General features: G+C 43.0%; 1 protein-coding gene across 1 annotated transcript in view; it reads right to left on the bottom strand.

The window, feature by feature from the left end:
- LOC308314782 (protein diaphanous homolog 3-like) overlaps nt 1-15,048 on the bottom strand; it is a gene marked incomplete at its 3' end in the record, with an annotated part of 217,989 nt that overhangs the window by 109,276 nt on the left and 93,665 nt on the right. Inside the window, exons 10-16 of the mRNA XM_080762464.1 lie at nt 13,984-14,094; nt 12,793-12,911; nt 11,655-11,771; nt 8,463-8,581; nt 7,859-7,923; nt 6,371-6,475; nt 2,974-3,288 (exon numbers count right to left, since the gene is read on the bottom strand). Coding sequence (XP_080618590.1) covers nt 2,974-3,288; nt 6,371-6,475; nt 7,859-7,923; nt 8,463-8,581; nt 11,655-11,771; nt 12,793-12,911; nt 13,984-14,094 — 951 coding nt within the window. The remainder of the gene's footprint in view (nt 1-2,973; nt 3,289-6,370; nt 6,476-7,858; nt 7,924-8,462; nt 8,582-11,654; nt 11,772-12,792; nt 12,912-13,983; nt 14,095-15,048) is intronic.

Genomic DNA, 15,048 nt, shown 5'->3' with positions numbered 1-15,048 from the left:
GTGTGTGTGTGTGTGTGTGTGTGTGTGTGTGTGTGTGCGTGCGTGAGAGAGAGAAAGACACACAGAGAGAGAGAGAGAGAGAGAGAAAGCCACAGAGATAGAGAGAGAGAGTTGATCTCCCGTGCACCCTCATGGTCAGATGCCCTCCTCCCTCCTCTACAGTGCGTGACCTCATTAAGATCTGAAGACAAGGCTGAGCTGTGCAGCAGCGCCCGAACCCACAAAGACCTTTGAAAGGTAAACACCTCAAACTTTGAATGCTTTAGTAGTGGGAAAGTTTCAGGACAACTTCATCATTAACATTAACATCACCATATGGGGTGGGGGTGGGGGGGGGGGGGGGGGGAGGGTTGTACAGCTGTGTAATTACACGGGCATTCCTCGTGTCCCTCGCTCAAAGTTACACATCCTAAACTGGTGCCCTGCCCACATAACGTCAATAAGCATATGGCCCACTTTGTTAAACCATTCTGGGCGGGAACCCCCTTTTGGGGCTTTAAACATTGTTATGCTTTAGCTATTGAAAAATAGCAGATCTACAAGCTCATAGCGCGCCACCGAGTGGCGCGCTATGAGCTTGTAGGTCTGCTATTTTTTTTAAATTGTGGAAATGTGGTGCAAACGTTTTTAACTCAAATCTTTGCTTCTGGGGGGTTCCTGGAACAAGATATTTTCAGACGGGGGTCGGCGGCCAATTACATATAATTTAATTGATTCACATGAATTCACATGAAATATTGAGCACCCACTGTTACAGAAACATACTGTACTGTAGGTATTTCAGAAAACTGTCAGAATTTATAAGACTTTTTTTAATTTCGACGTCAGGCCTAAATGGATTAAACAGCTGTACAACGAGGTAACGGAAGAGATTAATTATTAATCACGACGTGAACTAATATCACTCGTAGCGTGAACTATTATCACTGTGCAGAGGTAGAGCAACATCTGCTGAGGCACCGCGGAGACCGCCCTGACAATGGGATCTGATCGTCTCAGAGACGCGCCAGACTGTTTTTAACCCATACTGGGCGGGAACCCCCTTTTGGTGTTTTACGAAGCATCATGTTATGCTTTAGCTATTGGAAAATAGCAGATCTGCTATTTTTTGAAAATTCGTGAAAATGTGCCTCAGATCTATTCTTTCAGAGTTTCAGTTTTTAACTCAAATCTTTGCTTATGGGTCCCTGGAACAACATATTTTCAGATGGGGGTCGGTGGCCAATTACATATAATTTTTGGGGTCCTTAATTGACATGAAATATTGAGAACCACTGATATAGAAACATCCGTTTTTCAGAAAGAAATTCATTTTTTTTTTAATTTTTCGACGTCAGGCCTGAATGGGTTAATGACTCTTGGCAGGGTGTCAGGAAGTTGTTTTTCCGATCCCTTTGCAGGAACATCTGTAGCATTAATAATGCTGCCAATGCATATCAAGAACAAAGTCATGGGACCGGAAAACAACATTTAAAAATGTTCCCTAGATCTGCAGCCTCCTAAACAGACATTTACATATGACTTTTATCCAAAAGCTCACCCTGAATCCTTCTTGTATTTCTCACGTTTAATTTCAGCAGAAAATGGAGGGCCTTTTGGATGCCAAATGGGTTTAAGGGTTGGAAGGGATAAGTGACCTTGACTTGTTGTTGAAAACCTGCGTTTCTTTGAGCTGGTGTTTCATTTTTCCTGTACAATAATAATAATAATAATATAATAAAACTGCATGTGGATCTGTCACAAGGTCATGGTGTTTACCAAGGTTAATAGTTTTGGTTTTTTCATTATAGTTTAGTTTTAGTTAGTTTTGACATATTTTTTTCTAATTCAGTTATTTATTTATTGGTGGGTTAGGATAAGCGTGGCTACATGCTTCCATACGGTGCTGAAAACTGCCGTAAAAAAATTTATCTAATGAATTTAGAAGGATTATAATTATTATAAATATCCGAAAGGCATATATTATACATATTGATTAAAACAAAAACTAAAAACCAATGTTATTTATTTTCTTTATATACAGTATTTTACTGTCCAATATTATTGTATGTGGGTGTATGTATGATTATGAGGGTGTGTGTGTGTGTATGTCTGTGTGTGTGTGTGTGTGTGTGTGTGTGTGTGTGTGTGTGTGTGTGTGTGTGTGTGTGTGTGTGTGTGTGTGTACGCACGCGTACGCTCACATATTTTCATTTTATTATCATCCTGTCTGTGTGTGATCTCCTTCAAGCATTTATCTACTGTTTTTATTTTTTATTTACTGAGTTGGCAACACATACTGTAATGTTCGATTGTTTGTCTTTTTGCTTTCTGTATGTCCTTGTATGTCATTTCTGTTCATGAAAAATGAATAAAATTTAAGTTGAAAAAAAAAAAAAAAACTAAGGGTATTTTGTCTATAAGTTCAGTTAGTTTTGAGGACACACAATACAGTTTCAGTTTAGTTATGTTTTTTTTAATAAATGTTTAGTTTTTATTAGTTTCAGTTAACTAAAATGTTTTTTTAATTCTAGTTTTCGTTTTTTTACTACTAGATGTGAGCTTTTTGTCAGTGAAAATAGGTATAGTCGACGAACATTTTCCGTCTTAGTTTTTAGTCGAGGAAAACAACACTGGTTCAGAAGCCAGATGAAGATAGAGGCTCATGGGGCTTACGGTTACGTACCTTGGACCAGTTGAGGTGTTTCATGGAGGTCTTACGGGGCGTACCTTGGACCAGTAGAGGCGTTTCATGGAGGTCTTACGGTACGTACCTTGGACCAGTAGAGGCGTTTCATGGAGGTCTTACGGGGCGTACCTTGGACCAGTTGAGGCGTTTCATGGAGGTCTTACGGTACGTACCTTGGACCAGTAGAGGCGTTTCATGGAGGTCTTACGGTACGTACCTTGGACCAGTTGAGGCGTTTCATGGAGGTCTTACGGGGCGTACCTTGGACCAGTTGAGGCGTTTCATGGAGGTCTTACGGTACGTACCTTGGACCAGTTGAGGCGTTTCATGGAGGTCTCCAGCTTGAACTCCTTCTTGGGCCGGAGGCCGTAAGGCAGAACGCCGTGGTGGGTGGGGGACCCCAGGGCCCCCCCGAAGCCCCCCGGGGGAGGAGGAGGAGGGGGCGCGCCAGGGGGAGGCGGAGGGCCACAGCCAGGCGGCAGGGGGGGTGGGGGAGGAGGTGGTGGTGGCGGGGGGCCCCCAGGACCCCCAGCGGGGGGAGGAGGGGGTGGAGGAGGGCCACCGGGGAAGGGAGAGGAGCAGGTGTGTGCCGTGGACAGACCCACGGGGACTGCCCCACCCTGGGGGAGAGGGAGAGAGGACACAAGACCAGTAAATAGGTTTTCAATGTAATGAGTCCCAGGATGCAGGGATGGACTTTTAGAAATGAGTCACACTTGCCATTTTTTTTACAAATTAAAGAAACTAAGACAACATTTTTTTCGTCGACTACCTTTTTTCACTTACAAAAACAACATAACTAAATAAAAACTAAGCCATAATGACTAAAACAATGACTAAATATACTGACAATTTCATCAACAGACTAGACTAAAATGCTAGTCATTTTACACGTGGTTGCATGCTGAAAATAGCCGCTCTACAAGCTCACAACGTGCCGCGCTGCGACGCGGTTGTGAGCTTGTACATCGGCTATTTTCAGCAAGTGTAAAATGAGCCATTACGATGGTACTGTATCAAGGCCAGCCAAAATACATTTTAGTCGACTAAATGAACTGTAGATTCAGTTGAGTAAAATCTTATGATATTTAGTCAACTAAAACTAGACTAACACTAAAACATTCCAGGTGACTACAATGTGCCTGAAACTAAATGAAAACTATTGAAGAGACTATAAAAAATTGCTGCCAAAAACAACACTGGTGTACTGTATATGAATAGTATACAGCAGCTCTCTACTGTGTACATAACTGGGAGACTGTCAAAATGTGAAACAACGTTCAAACATGCCAACATTTCTTTCATAAATAGCACATTTCTCGATGTAGGCAAACATCAATTTTTTGCTTTCCAAGGTACTATTTGTTTTAACACGGCATGTGAGCAGAAATACGGTAAAGCAATATCGTAGGTGGAGGAGTACACAAACAAGAATATATGTGATAAAGAGAAGAAAAGCTGAAGTGTAATCAGATCCGGAGTCCTGTGCTGTGATGTGAGGGCGTTCTGCCACAGCCCAGCCTATCGCGCCGTCTTCTGTACCGATCTGGGCGTGATAATGGTTAAGAGGAGACATGTTCCGTCAACCGTCCCAACAGAGGCCAAACGCCCATATGAACCGGCCTCAATCTTTACAGATCAAAACCTTTTTTTTCCCAAAAGGTAAAAATCAAATGTTATAACCAATAGCAACAAAGCTTGGTAAATTGTACGGCATACAGAGCAAATGGCTTATTGATCCAGGCAGCCGTTTTAGATTAAAGACCCACACAAAAGGTCAGCCAGGGGCCTTTACTCTATACCACCGCCTCTGGAGGGGAGAACACCGCCGCTGAATTACCAAGTGTAAGTGTGTGCGTGCGTGCGCATGTGTGGGTGTGCGTGTGTGTGTGTGTGTGGGTGCGTGTGCGTGCGTGTGTGTGTGTGCGCGTGTGTGTCTGTGTGCGTGTGCGTGCGTGTGCATGTGTGGGTGTGCGTGTGTGTGTGGGTGGGTGTGTGTGTGTGCGTGTGTGCGCGTGTGTGTCTGTGTGCGTGTGCGTGTGTGTGTGTGTGTGTGTGTGTGTGTGTGTGTGTGTGTGTGTGTGTGCATGCGTGCGTGGTGCGTGGTGCGCATGTGAGGGAGCGCCTACATGATAGTGCCTACTCTGGCTTAATGTATCACAGCCCAAGCCGCTGTTTGAGTATTCGTTCTGTGTTTACTCTCCCAAATTGAAAAATTATCAGTAAAATAAAAAAGAAGTTCTCTCTCTCTCTCTCTCTGAGTGGGTAGCTATCTCGGCATGCGAGGACTGAGAACAACTCTCTAGAGTGTGGGAGAGCGTTGGGTAAAGGCCTGGTGGTGACGGTTGAAGGCGGCTGTCAGAATAAATTGCTTTTAGAACAATTTCCTCTTATATGGGATAGAGATCAGAGAATTACTGCCTGGTCACAATTCTCATTAGACTTAGTGTTAGTCAGGAGAGGAGAGGAGAGGAGAGGAGAGGAGAGGAGGGGAGAGGAGAGGAGGGGAGAGGAGAGGAGAGGAGAGGAGAGGAGAGGAGAGGAGAGGAGAGGAGAGGAGAGGAGAGGAGAGGAGAGGAGAGGAGAGGAGAGGAGAGGAGAGGAGAGCACCCTCCATGTCAAACCACACTGCAGGGTCCGCTGGACAATGGGCCAAAAAATAAAATAACAGAGAAAAGAAGAACACATAATGAGAGGGAGAGGAAAGAAAGTGGAATGTCACTTCCATGCTAGCTAAAGCTTATAGAGTTCTGTTGAGTAATCAGATTTGTTCTACAATTCACTCACTTATTTTAGAAATAGAAAAGAAAGGATGTGTAACCGTGACTTTTTACTCACGAGTGAGTAACAAAAAGAAGACGTATGAAAGTACAGAATCGGGGACAGGGTGCCACAGTTGGTAGTGCCTCACAGCTAGAAGGTCCTGGGTTCGATTCACGCTGTCCTCTCCTCTGTGTCATCAGTGCCCATACCCGAAGGCGGGGTTGGCAAAAGGGCCTTTCTGTGTGGAGTTTGCATGTTCTCCCCGTGTCCCCTATAGGGTAGGTACCCTCACATGTTCTCCCCCGTGTCCCCTAGGGTAGGTAACCTCACATGTTCTCCCCGTGTCCCCTAGGGTAGGTACCCTCACATGTTCTCCCCGTGTCCCCTAGGGTAGGTACCCTCACATGTTCTCCCCGTGTCCCCTAGGGTAGGTACCCTCACATGTTCTCCCCGTGTCCCCTAGGGTAGGTACCCTCACATGTTCTCCCCGTGTCCCCTATAGGGTAGGTACCCTCACATGTTCTCCCCCGTGTCCCCTAGGGTAGGTACACTCACATGTTCTCCCCGTGTCCCCTAGGGTATAGGTACCCTCACAAAAAACATGCAGTAATCCTGGTCTCTAAACTGCCTCCCCCTGGCCAGCCGGGGCGCCTGACGGAGGGGAAAGGAACTGGTCGGAATAACGTGTTCCTTCCACGCGCTACTATACGTCCGGCCGGGGGAAACTCTCCTCTGTCAGGTGAAAAGAAGCAGCTTGGACTCCTCATGGATATAAAAGGAAGCATTTGATTTTGATTTGCCAACCCCCAGGTTGGCAAAAAGTAAGTGTAAGCGCCCAGGATTACATTAGATAATTGACACTGGGTGAAAATAATGGGTTACAAAAATCATGGGATGAATATTATAAAAAATAAAAGTATAATATTATGTTGTGTTTACCTGGGACCTGAAGGCATGTAGCTCAGCCTGCAGTGAGGCTACTGTCTCTTCGTACGTTGCCAGTTGACCTTGTGCCTCCTGTCTGCTCAAGAACTCTTCATCAAACTGGACAGGGAACATTTACATATATATTGAATATGTTCAAACAAACAAATGTTCAAGTGATAATAAAATAATTAGCATTCTGTCAAACTGCTTCCAGCGGGAGTGATTGTAATCGTGGGGCTGTATAATTAATTAATACCTCAATCTGTCCATGTGAATTTCATCACCATTAATTAATAACGGAAGGATGCAATGTGAGTAAATGCATTGGAAGCTACTGTAATACTGTATGCAGAACACAAACAAAAATCAAACATGAGCTTAACTCATTCTGGGCGGGAACCCATGTTGGTGTTTTAAAGCATTATGTTATATACTTTAGCTATTGAAAAATAGCAGATCTACAAGCTCATAGCGCGCCACCGAGTGGCACGCTATGAGCTTGTAGGTCTGCTATTTTTGAAAAGTCGTGAAAATGTGGCGCAAATCTTTGAATATATATTTCAGAGCGAACGTTTTTAACTAAAATATTGGCTTCTGGGTCTACCTGGAACTACCTATTTTGAGATGGGGGTCCGTGGCCCAATAGAGATAATTCTGGGGGTCCACTGGGGCACCACTGACATAGAAACATAGGTTTTTCAGAAAAATTTTAGGATGTTGAAGCCTTTCAGTCCAAAATGGGTTAAACTATTGTTAACATTTAGGGACATTTAGGGACATTTAGGGACATTTAGGGACATACCACCCCCCCCCCCCCCACCCACCATGCATGTCAAATTAGTCTTCTGAGCGTTGAAGGGTGAGCAGGTCAAGGCTGTACAGTATCTGTGATTATGTGTACCAATGTGTACCTCATAGCAATATCTCATAGCAGGAGAACAATTCTTTCTAGTAAGAACAAGTGTGAGTGTGAGGGTGCGTGTGTGCGTGCGTGCATGTGCATGTGTGTGTGTGTGTGTGAGAGAGAGAGAGAGAGAGAGAGAGAGAGAGAGCATGTGCATCAGTGTATACATGGTTGTGTGTATATTATTATTATTCAAATGTCATCAGAGCAAAGTGGTGAATCTAAACCATAATATAGTACCAAATGGTTAAGACACATTGATGTTCTCATATGATGTTTGTACTTTTGTATCTTTTTCTACTGTCTGAATATGTGATGTGAATCGTGATTACGTGTCTACTTGTATGTCTGTTTTTAGTGCACTGAAACAAATTCCAATCAACTCTGTTGACATGGCAATAAAGTCTTGAATCTTGATTTTCCATATTCTACATTCATAATCAGGCCTATACGAACAAAGCAAATATTACGATGGAGAGTTAGATGGGTCAAAAATGCAATGGCAGTTCCAGTTCCACAGTTACACAGTTACACAGTTCCACAGTTCCAGACATTACTAAAGATTTCAAAGAAACAGAATAGTGGGAAAAACTTGCCTTTTGTTCCAGTTCAGAAGCTCTCTGCTCGCACTCGTCTACGCGGGCCTTGTCGATACACACCTCTGAAAGATGAAAACATTTCATTCAGAACCCTTCTGGTATCAGAAAGGGACATAGAGGCCCGGTGGTGTACTGAACCACTCTGGTACCATAAAGGGACATAGAGGCCCGGTGAAGTGCTGTACAGAACCACTCTGGTACCAGAAAGGGACATAGAGGCCCGGTGAAGTGCTGTACAGAACCACTCTGGTACCAGAAAGGGACATAGAGGCCCGGTGAAGTGCTGTACAGAACCACTCTGGTATCAGAAAGGGACATAGAGGCCCGGTGGTGTACTGAACCACTCTGGTACCATAAAGGGACATAGAGGCCCGGTGAAGTGCTGTACAGAACCACTCTGGTACCAGAAAGGGACATAGAGGCCCGGTGAAGTGCTGTACAGAACCACTCTGGTACCAGAAAGGGACATAGAGGCCCGGTGAAGTGCTGTACAGAACCACTCTGGTACCAGAAAGGGACATAGAGGCCCGGTGGTGTACTGAACCACTCTGGTACCAGAAAGGGACATAGAGGCCCAGTAAAGTGCTGTACCGGTACTTGCCCAGCAGGTGGCTGAAGTCCACGTCCAGACGCTTGCGGTAGCCGAAGTCCGGGTCAGTACCGCTGCGGTGGAGAACGATCTGAGACACACATTCCTCGATGATCTTAAAATACTGGGATCTGAAAATGTTAAGAAAATACATAAACGTGAGACACTTGTCTTACAGTAATAGGTGAAATATGACCAATTCAGACAAAGAAAGAACCACAAAAAGTCTGTTTGCACAGTGTTTTTGCTTTGCATATTAAACAACCATGAATAGACAATGGTTCATAAACATCGTTATGAACCATATGAACTATCATTTAATGAAAGGGGCAGACAAAACAAGACGCTCCATGTAATGGCTGTGCATGTTATTGTCCAGTCATACTCATAGCTGACGTCCAGGCTTAGGGTTGCGTATATTCTAAAGGCACCTTTGATTCAGCTAAAAGTCCTAAACAACAAGACCAACGCAGCTTAGAGGCGACGCAGCACAATTTACAGTCCTCGGACTAAATCAATGAGGAACGCTGCCCAGCTGAGCAGAAACACAGGTCTGGTCGACCACCATCCTGACACCTCTCTCTCCTCCAGCCCCACCTCTCTCTCTCTCTCTCTCTCTCTCTCTCTCTGGGCGAGGGACGATGGGCGGACAGAAAGGGAATAAGGATGTGGAATGACAAAGAGCTTTATTACAGCATGACAGAGAAGGATGGCAGGGAACAGGAGGTGTTGTGAGTGTATGAATGTATGCATTCAACCCTAAGCTATCGCTATTGATGCGGGTTTGGATTGACATTTGTCACGTCATCGACTTGCTTGGGTTGTTCTTTGCCAATTGAGATCACAGCATGATCAGCTGCACGTGACGTCCTGCTAATACTAATAGCACGCAGGATATTTTAACTCTATTAAATGTGACTCAATTTGACTGAGTCACTGTTTGTTTTTTCATGTCTTATGAAAGCAGGGAATCATAGCTTCAAATTGACATATTCGTTCAGTTTGACCCACCGGTTTTGGAGATATGGCTTATAGAGTATAATGTCTTGCAGAGAAACAGCAAGTTAAGAAAACAGGCTTGAAAGGTTCACTTCTGTGGTCTCTAACATTACACCTATAGCTACATGTTTAAGCATTTATTTCATATTTACATGTCTTCTGTGGTCTCTAACATTACACCTAGCTACATGTTTAAGCATTTATTTCATATTTACATGTCTTCTGTGGTCTCTAACATTACACCTAGCTACATGTTTAAGCATTTATTTCATATTTACATGTCTTCTGTGGTCTCTAACATTACACCTAGCTACATGTTTAAGCATTTATTTCATATTTACATGTCTTCTGTGGTCTCTAACATTACACCTATAGCTACATGCATTTATTTCATATTTACATGTCTTCTGTGGTCTCTAACATTACACCTAGCTACATGTTTAAGCATTTATTTCATATTTATGTCGATTTCAGCTCTAACACTTATTTCAGACATGCTCTAGTATGTGAAGAGTCTGCCTGCAGTGCTATTAACTCATTTTGAAAAAAGAAACAAAAATAATGTTCTCAGTCAAATCTGGTCACAAATGTATATGAGTAAAAGTAATAAAAAATAACAAATATTTAAAAATATTAAAAATGATTATATGTATGTATGTGTGTGCGTGCGTGCGTGCAGCACCTGCACTCTTCCCCCTCGCCAATGCTGAGATAATAAAGCTGCCATTTTATGTTGATTAAAAACAATGGCTGCAACAAGCAACCACCTGCTGTGTCTCTAAAAGCACATACTGTGATGAGCCCAACTGTACATGATAACTGTGCATGGTCTCATCCCTGTGTGTGATGAGCCTAACTGTAGTGTACACAGTACACTGTACTGTAATTATTTTGGAAATGGAAATATTTAAATGGCTAAATTTAGGTGTAGCCTACTTTGTGTGCCTCAATTTCAACAGGCATGGCCTTTGCACATGTGTGAGAGTGAGCGTGACTGTGTGCGTGGGTGCGTGCGTGCGTCTGTGCGTGCGTCTGTGCGTGCGTGCGTTCTCAATACTGCCAAATTAAATAAGTAATGATAAAGATGTCATCAAGAGCAAATGATGGAATATCCACCACATCTGCTCAAGGCAGATTGTAAAAAGGTCAAGCTATTTATTTCTATATCGGTGCTGCAGTGACAGACAGACAGTCACCCAATGTGTAGGCGCCGCGTCACCAATATACTTAACATTTTCATACTCATTCCAGAAGCAGGGAATGAGTCGCACGTCTCTGTGCTAATTACAGGATCACACAGTATGTGCTATAACCACCGTGAGGCGACAGACATTCTGCGGTGTTGTTTTTCTTTTGGGGGTGAAAAAAACAGCTGCTGATATATTTCATATTCTTCTGATTAGAGTCTCGTCTTTGATCAAGCCAAGGTTTAGCTCTGACCCCAGCTGTGAGAGAGAGCCAACTTAAAACAGAACCTTTGAAAAAGCAACATTAAAAGGAGATGAGAAATGCTCTGGAGCTATAGTTGCATTAGATGGTTAGAAGATGAAAGACGCAGCATTCTCTTTGTTAGCACCACAGTATGCCATTGAGGAGATTTAGAACAGACTGAGGCGTACCTCTGCAAAGGGCCCAGTGCTCTGTTCACCCCTCATCAGGGTCTGTAAAGGTCTACGCTCCATCGGCAATAATAAAGACTACATTTTAGGTAAAATAATGTCGTACACATCGTGTAGCTTGTAGAATAGCTTTTGGGCCGATACGTTTTACACTTAGTTGTGTTATGACTCAGACTTAACCCATTCTGAACGGGAACCAGTTTTGGTGTTAGCATCATGTCGTGCTTTAGCTATTGAAAAATAGCAGATCTACAAGCTCATAGCGCGCCACCGAGTGGCGCGCTACGAGCTTGTAGGTCTGCTATTTTTGAAGAATCGAAGAACGACTGACATTTTTTTAGAATCTGATCTCGGGTCAGAATGGGTTAATCAGACCAGTGTGTGTCCAGTGGGAAACCTCGTATGAATCTGATCTCAGGTCAGAATGGGTTAAATGTGGAGAAGCAGCAAACTGTTCTATAGATGCAACACATAAAAAAGGGCAAATGTAATTTTGACTACCGGTACATTTCCAGGCAGGTGAAAAGGTGACATTATGACTCTCTCTCTCCATGCGTGTTGATGTGGTTTTACCGTACGTACGTACCTCACCACGTAGTCATTGCGTATGAGCATGAGGTGCTGCAGGATGGAGAGGAAGTCGGCCTCAGCGCTGCTGTCCTTCACCGTGCTCTGAACCACGTGGAACACGTCCCCCACATCGGTGCTGAAGAGTCAAGGACTGTCATTATGCAGATGGGAACAGAGGCTTATTCCATGCAGGCCAAGACAATTTTCTGAAAGATTTGAGGCACATTTTAACGATATTTCAAAAATAGCAGACCTACAAGCTTGTAGATCTGCTATTTTTCAATAGCTAAAGTAGAACAATGTATGTAACCACCAAAAAGGGTTCCTGCTCAAAATGGGTTATTCACGCTCGGTGTGTGGGGACCTTTTACTGTGGCCTCACCCACAGAGAAGTGGAGGCTCCTGAAAAAGCCAAAGAAACAATACAAAACGTATTTTTGTTTTGTTTCTATTTAAGCAAGAAAACGGTTTTCTTTTTCTGTCATTTATGTATTAATTTCATTATTTGTTTTGCATTTTGTTATGGACCCAAATGTAGGGAACCTCCCTTGGTTAGTGTGTGTCGTGTGTTTGATATTATTTAACAACAGGAACATTGTGTCATTTGTTTCTCGTGTTAAATGAAGGCCTGTAAAGCCCTTTGAGACTGTAACAGTGATTAATAAAGGGGTATAAAAATATGTTTTGGTGAATTATTAGCGCTTTTCCATGTTGTTGTAGCGACTAAAATGAATATATATAATTAACACACACTGGGGTCTTTTTTTTATCACAGTTGAGGAGGTTCTAAATAAAATGATTCTACTGCCTGTGATGTAATGAAGAGTTAAAGGTAGAGTAAGTGATTTCACTTAATTCAAATATCACTTATGTTTTTGTTTTGTTGTGATAATCCTCTCTACTATAGAGTGTGCTGACCATATAAGGAGTTCCTCCCTGTCCCCAGTTAACCCCTGGGGGTCAAAAAACCTTAGGTTTCGTTTTTGACTCTCTATCCTGATTGGACGAAGGCTTAGGTCCCACAGCCAAAAACGAAACCTAAGGGTTTTTGAGTGAAATCACTTACTCTACCTTTAAGAGAAAACCTTGAAGCTTTGAGTAAAAATAAACTAATCTTAAAAAAAAAAAAAAAAAACGTTTGATGACAAGGATATTCCATTTCACACTTGATGTCCTCCAGTCTGTGAGAGAACTCCATCATGTCTTCCTCTTTATGCTCCTCAAACACCTTCATCTGGATGACCAGAGCCTCGTTCCTGATGGCCGTCAGGTGCTGTTGGAGACAACGAGGAAATAACAGCAACCCAGCGTGAACAGAGGGTAGGAATGAAGGGAAACGCCATGACAGGTAATAAAGGCAGGTTTGATTAAGTCTCCAGACCTCGTTTGATATGACGTTATAAGACCAGTGTTGTTTTTGGCAGCACATTTCTATTTTAGTTTTAGTCATAGTCTCTTGAATAGTTTTCATTGAGTTTTAGTCACATTTTAGTCACCTGGAATGTTTTAGTGTTAGTCTAGTTTTAGTCGACTAAGTGTCATAAGATTTTAGTTGACTAAATCTGCAGTTGATTTAGTCGACTAAAATGTATTTTGGCGGGCCTTGATGTCGTCGTAATGACTCATTTTACACTTGTTGATAACAGATCTACAAGCTCACAGCATGCGACCAAGTGTAAAATGACTTCTACTGGATCTCTTGTCCACTAGTCCCTTCCTAATCTTTGAGTCTAGTTTTATCTGTTGACGTAATTGTCAACACATTTAGTCTTAGTTTTAGTCATAATAGCTCAGTTTTTATTTAGTTTCCATTTAGTTTCAGTCAGTGAAAAAAGGTAGTCGACGAACATTTTTCGTCTTAGTTTTAGTCGACAGAAACAACACTGGTTAAGACACATAAACCACAGCCTCAGTCCAGAGTGAGATCTCCATCTAAACAGTATCATTCATCATGGCATTTTAATTTATGTGTACGTATAGCTGCTTACAGCAGGTAAACATGGTCGGTAGGCGGTGTGAGCGTCTGTCTGTCTGTCTGCAGGGAGAGTATTAGACGCGGCACTAGAAGCATTATTGGTTCCAGGGGTGTTGGCACAGATGGAGGACGTGCGACCTTTCCTCTGCGTTTCATAAATTATTTGCTGGAGCGAATCTACAATATTTCACTCAAGTGGACAACTCATTTAAATATTAATACAAGGTGAGTGTGGGTTTCATCTAGAGCGAGAGTCTGCGTGTGTGTGTGTGTGTGTGTGTGTGTGTGTGTGTGTGTGTGTGTGTGTGTGTGTGTGTGCACGCACATATACGTGTGTTGGGGGAAGGGGCAAGTGCTATCCAGTGCTTACCGGCAATATCTCTTTCAGGCCACAGCGCATAAATTCATTCCTGATGTGCAGCCTCAAGTCCAGCTCATCAGGAGATGTTACCAGAGCGTTGATGAGCTGCATACAGGCCACCTAGAGAAGGTGGAGGGGAGAGAGAGAGAGAGAGAGACGAGGGAGTGAATCCTTTGTACAGAGGCTAGATGAAAAGGACGAGGCCATGCATTCTAAATGATATTCCGTGTGTCCCTAGGAGCCAGAGGACCATAACTAATGCATGTCTGTTTTTTCCTTCAGTCACCAACTAGGGAGTTAATTTTAATATTAATGCAACAGCAGCAGACCATATACACACACACACACACACACACACACACACACACACACACACACACAGAACCAACTGTTAGTCTCAGGGCCAGGCCTGCCCGTTGGAAGCTGTCCCTCACTCCCCTCTGAGTTTGGCTTACCGCACCGGGAGGGACTGACTGCTAAAACCTGTGACTCTGTGACTCTAGCCCAGGCAAACACGGACAGGAAAATCAATTATTGATCAGAAAAGCGATGCACTCATGTGTGAAATGGGGGACATGGCAACACTGGGGAGCATGCAGGAAGGACGTCGGGATGTTACAAGGTTTACTGTACATTTGATAGTGTGCTCTCGTTGTGGCACTCAACCTGTCAGTCTTGTGGCAAATAATACTACGACGAAATAAAAGAATATATAGGCAATTCAAATGAAATGCCAATTAAAACATATCAGTTTCATTGGGGCTAGGACATATATATATAAATATATATATATATATATAGCAAATGTGTCCATATACTGTACAAGCCACAGGTGAGAAGCCGCCGGCCATAGAGAAAAATAGCTGTAAAAATCAATAATTAGTTGCAGCGTTGTATTATTATATTATATGTATTATATATTATATTATATGTTATAGGCCGCAGGGTTCAAAGCGCGGGGAAAAGGAGCGGCTTATAGTCCGGAAATCACCGTATATAATTATAACAATAGCATTTTTCACAGTTATCTGAATAGTTTATATCCATACTGTATGTCAATGTTTATTTATTTAC

This window comes from Protomyctophum bolini, assembly GCF_963924005.1.
Source record: "Protomyctophum bolini genome assembly, chromosome: 1".
In the NCBI taxonomy this organism is placed as follows: Eukaryota; Metazoa; Chordata; class Actinopteri; order Myctophiformes; family Myctophidae; genus Protomyctophum; species Protomyctophum bolini.
Note: the sequence above shows the minus strand (reverse complement) of the source record. Positions and strands in the feature narration are given on the sequence as shown.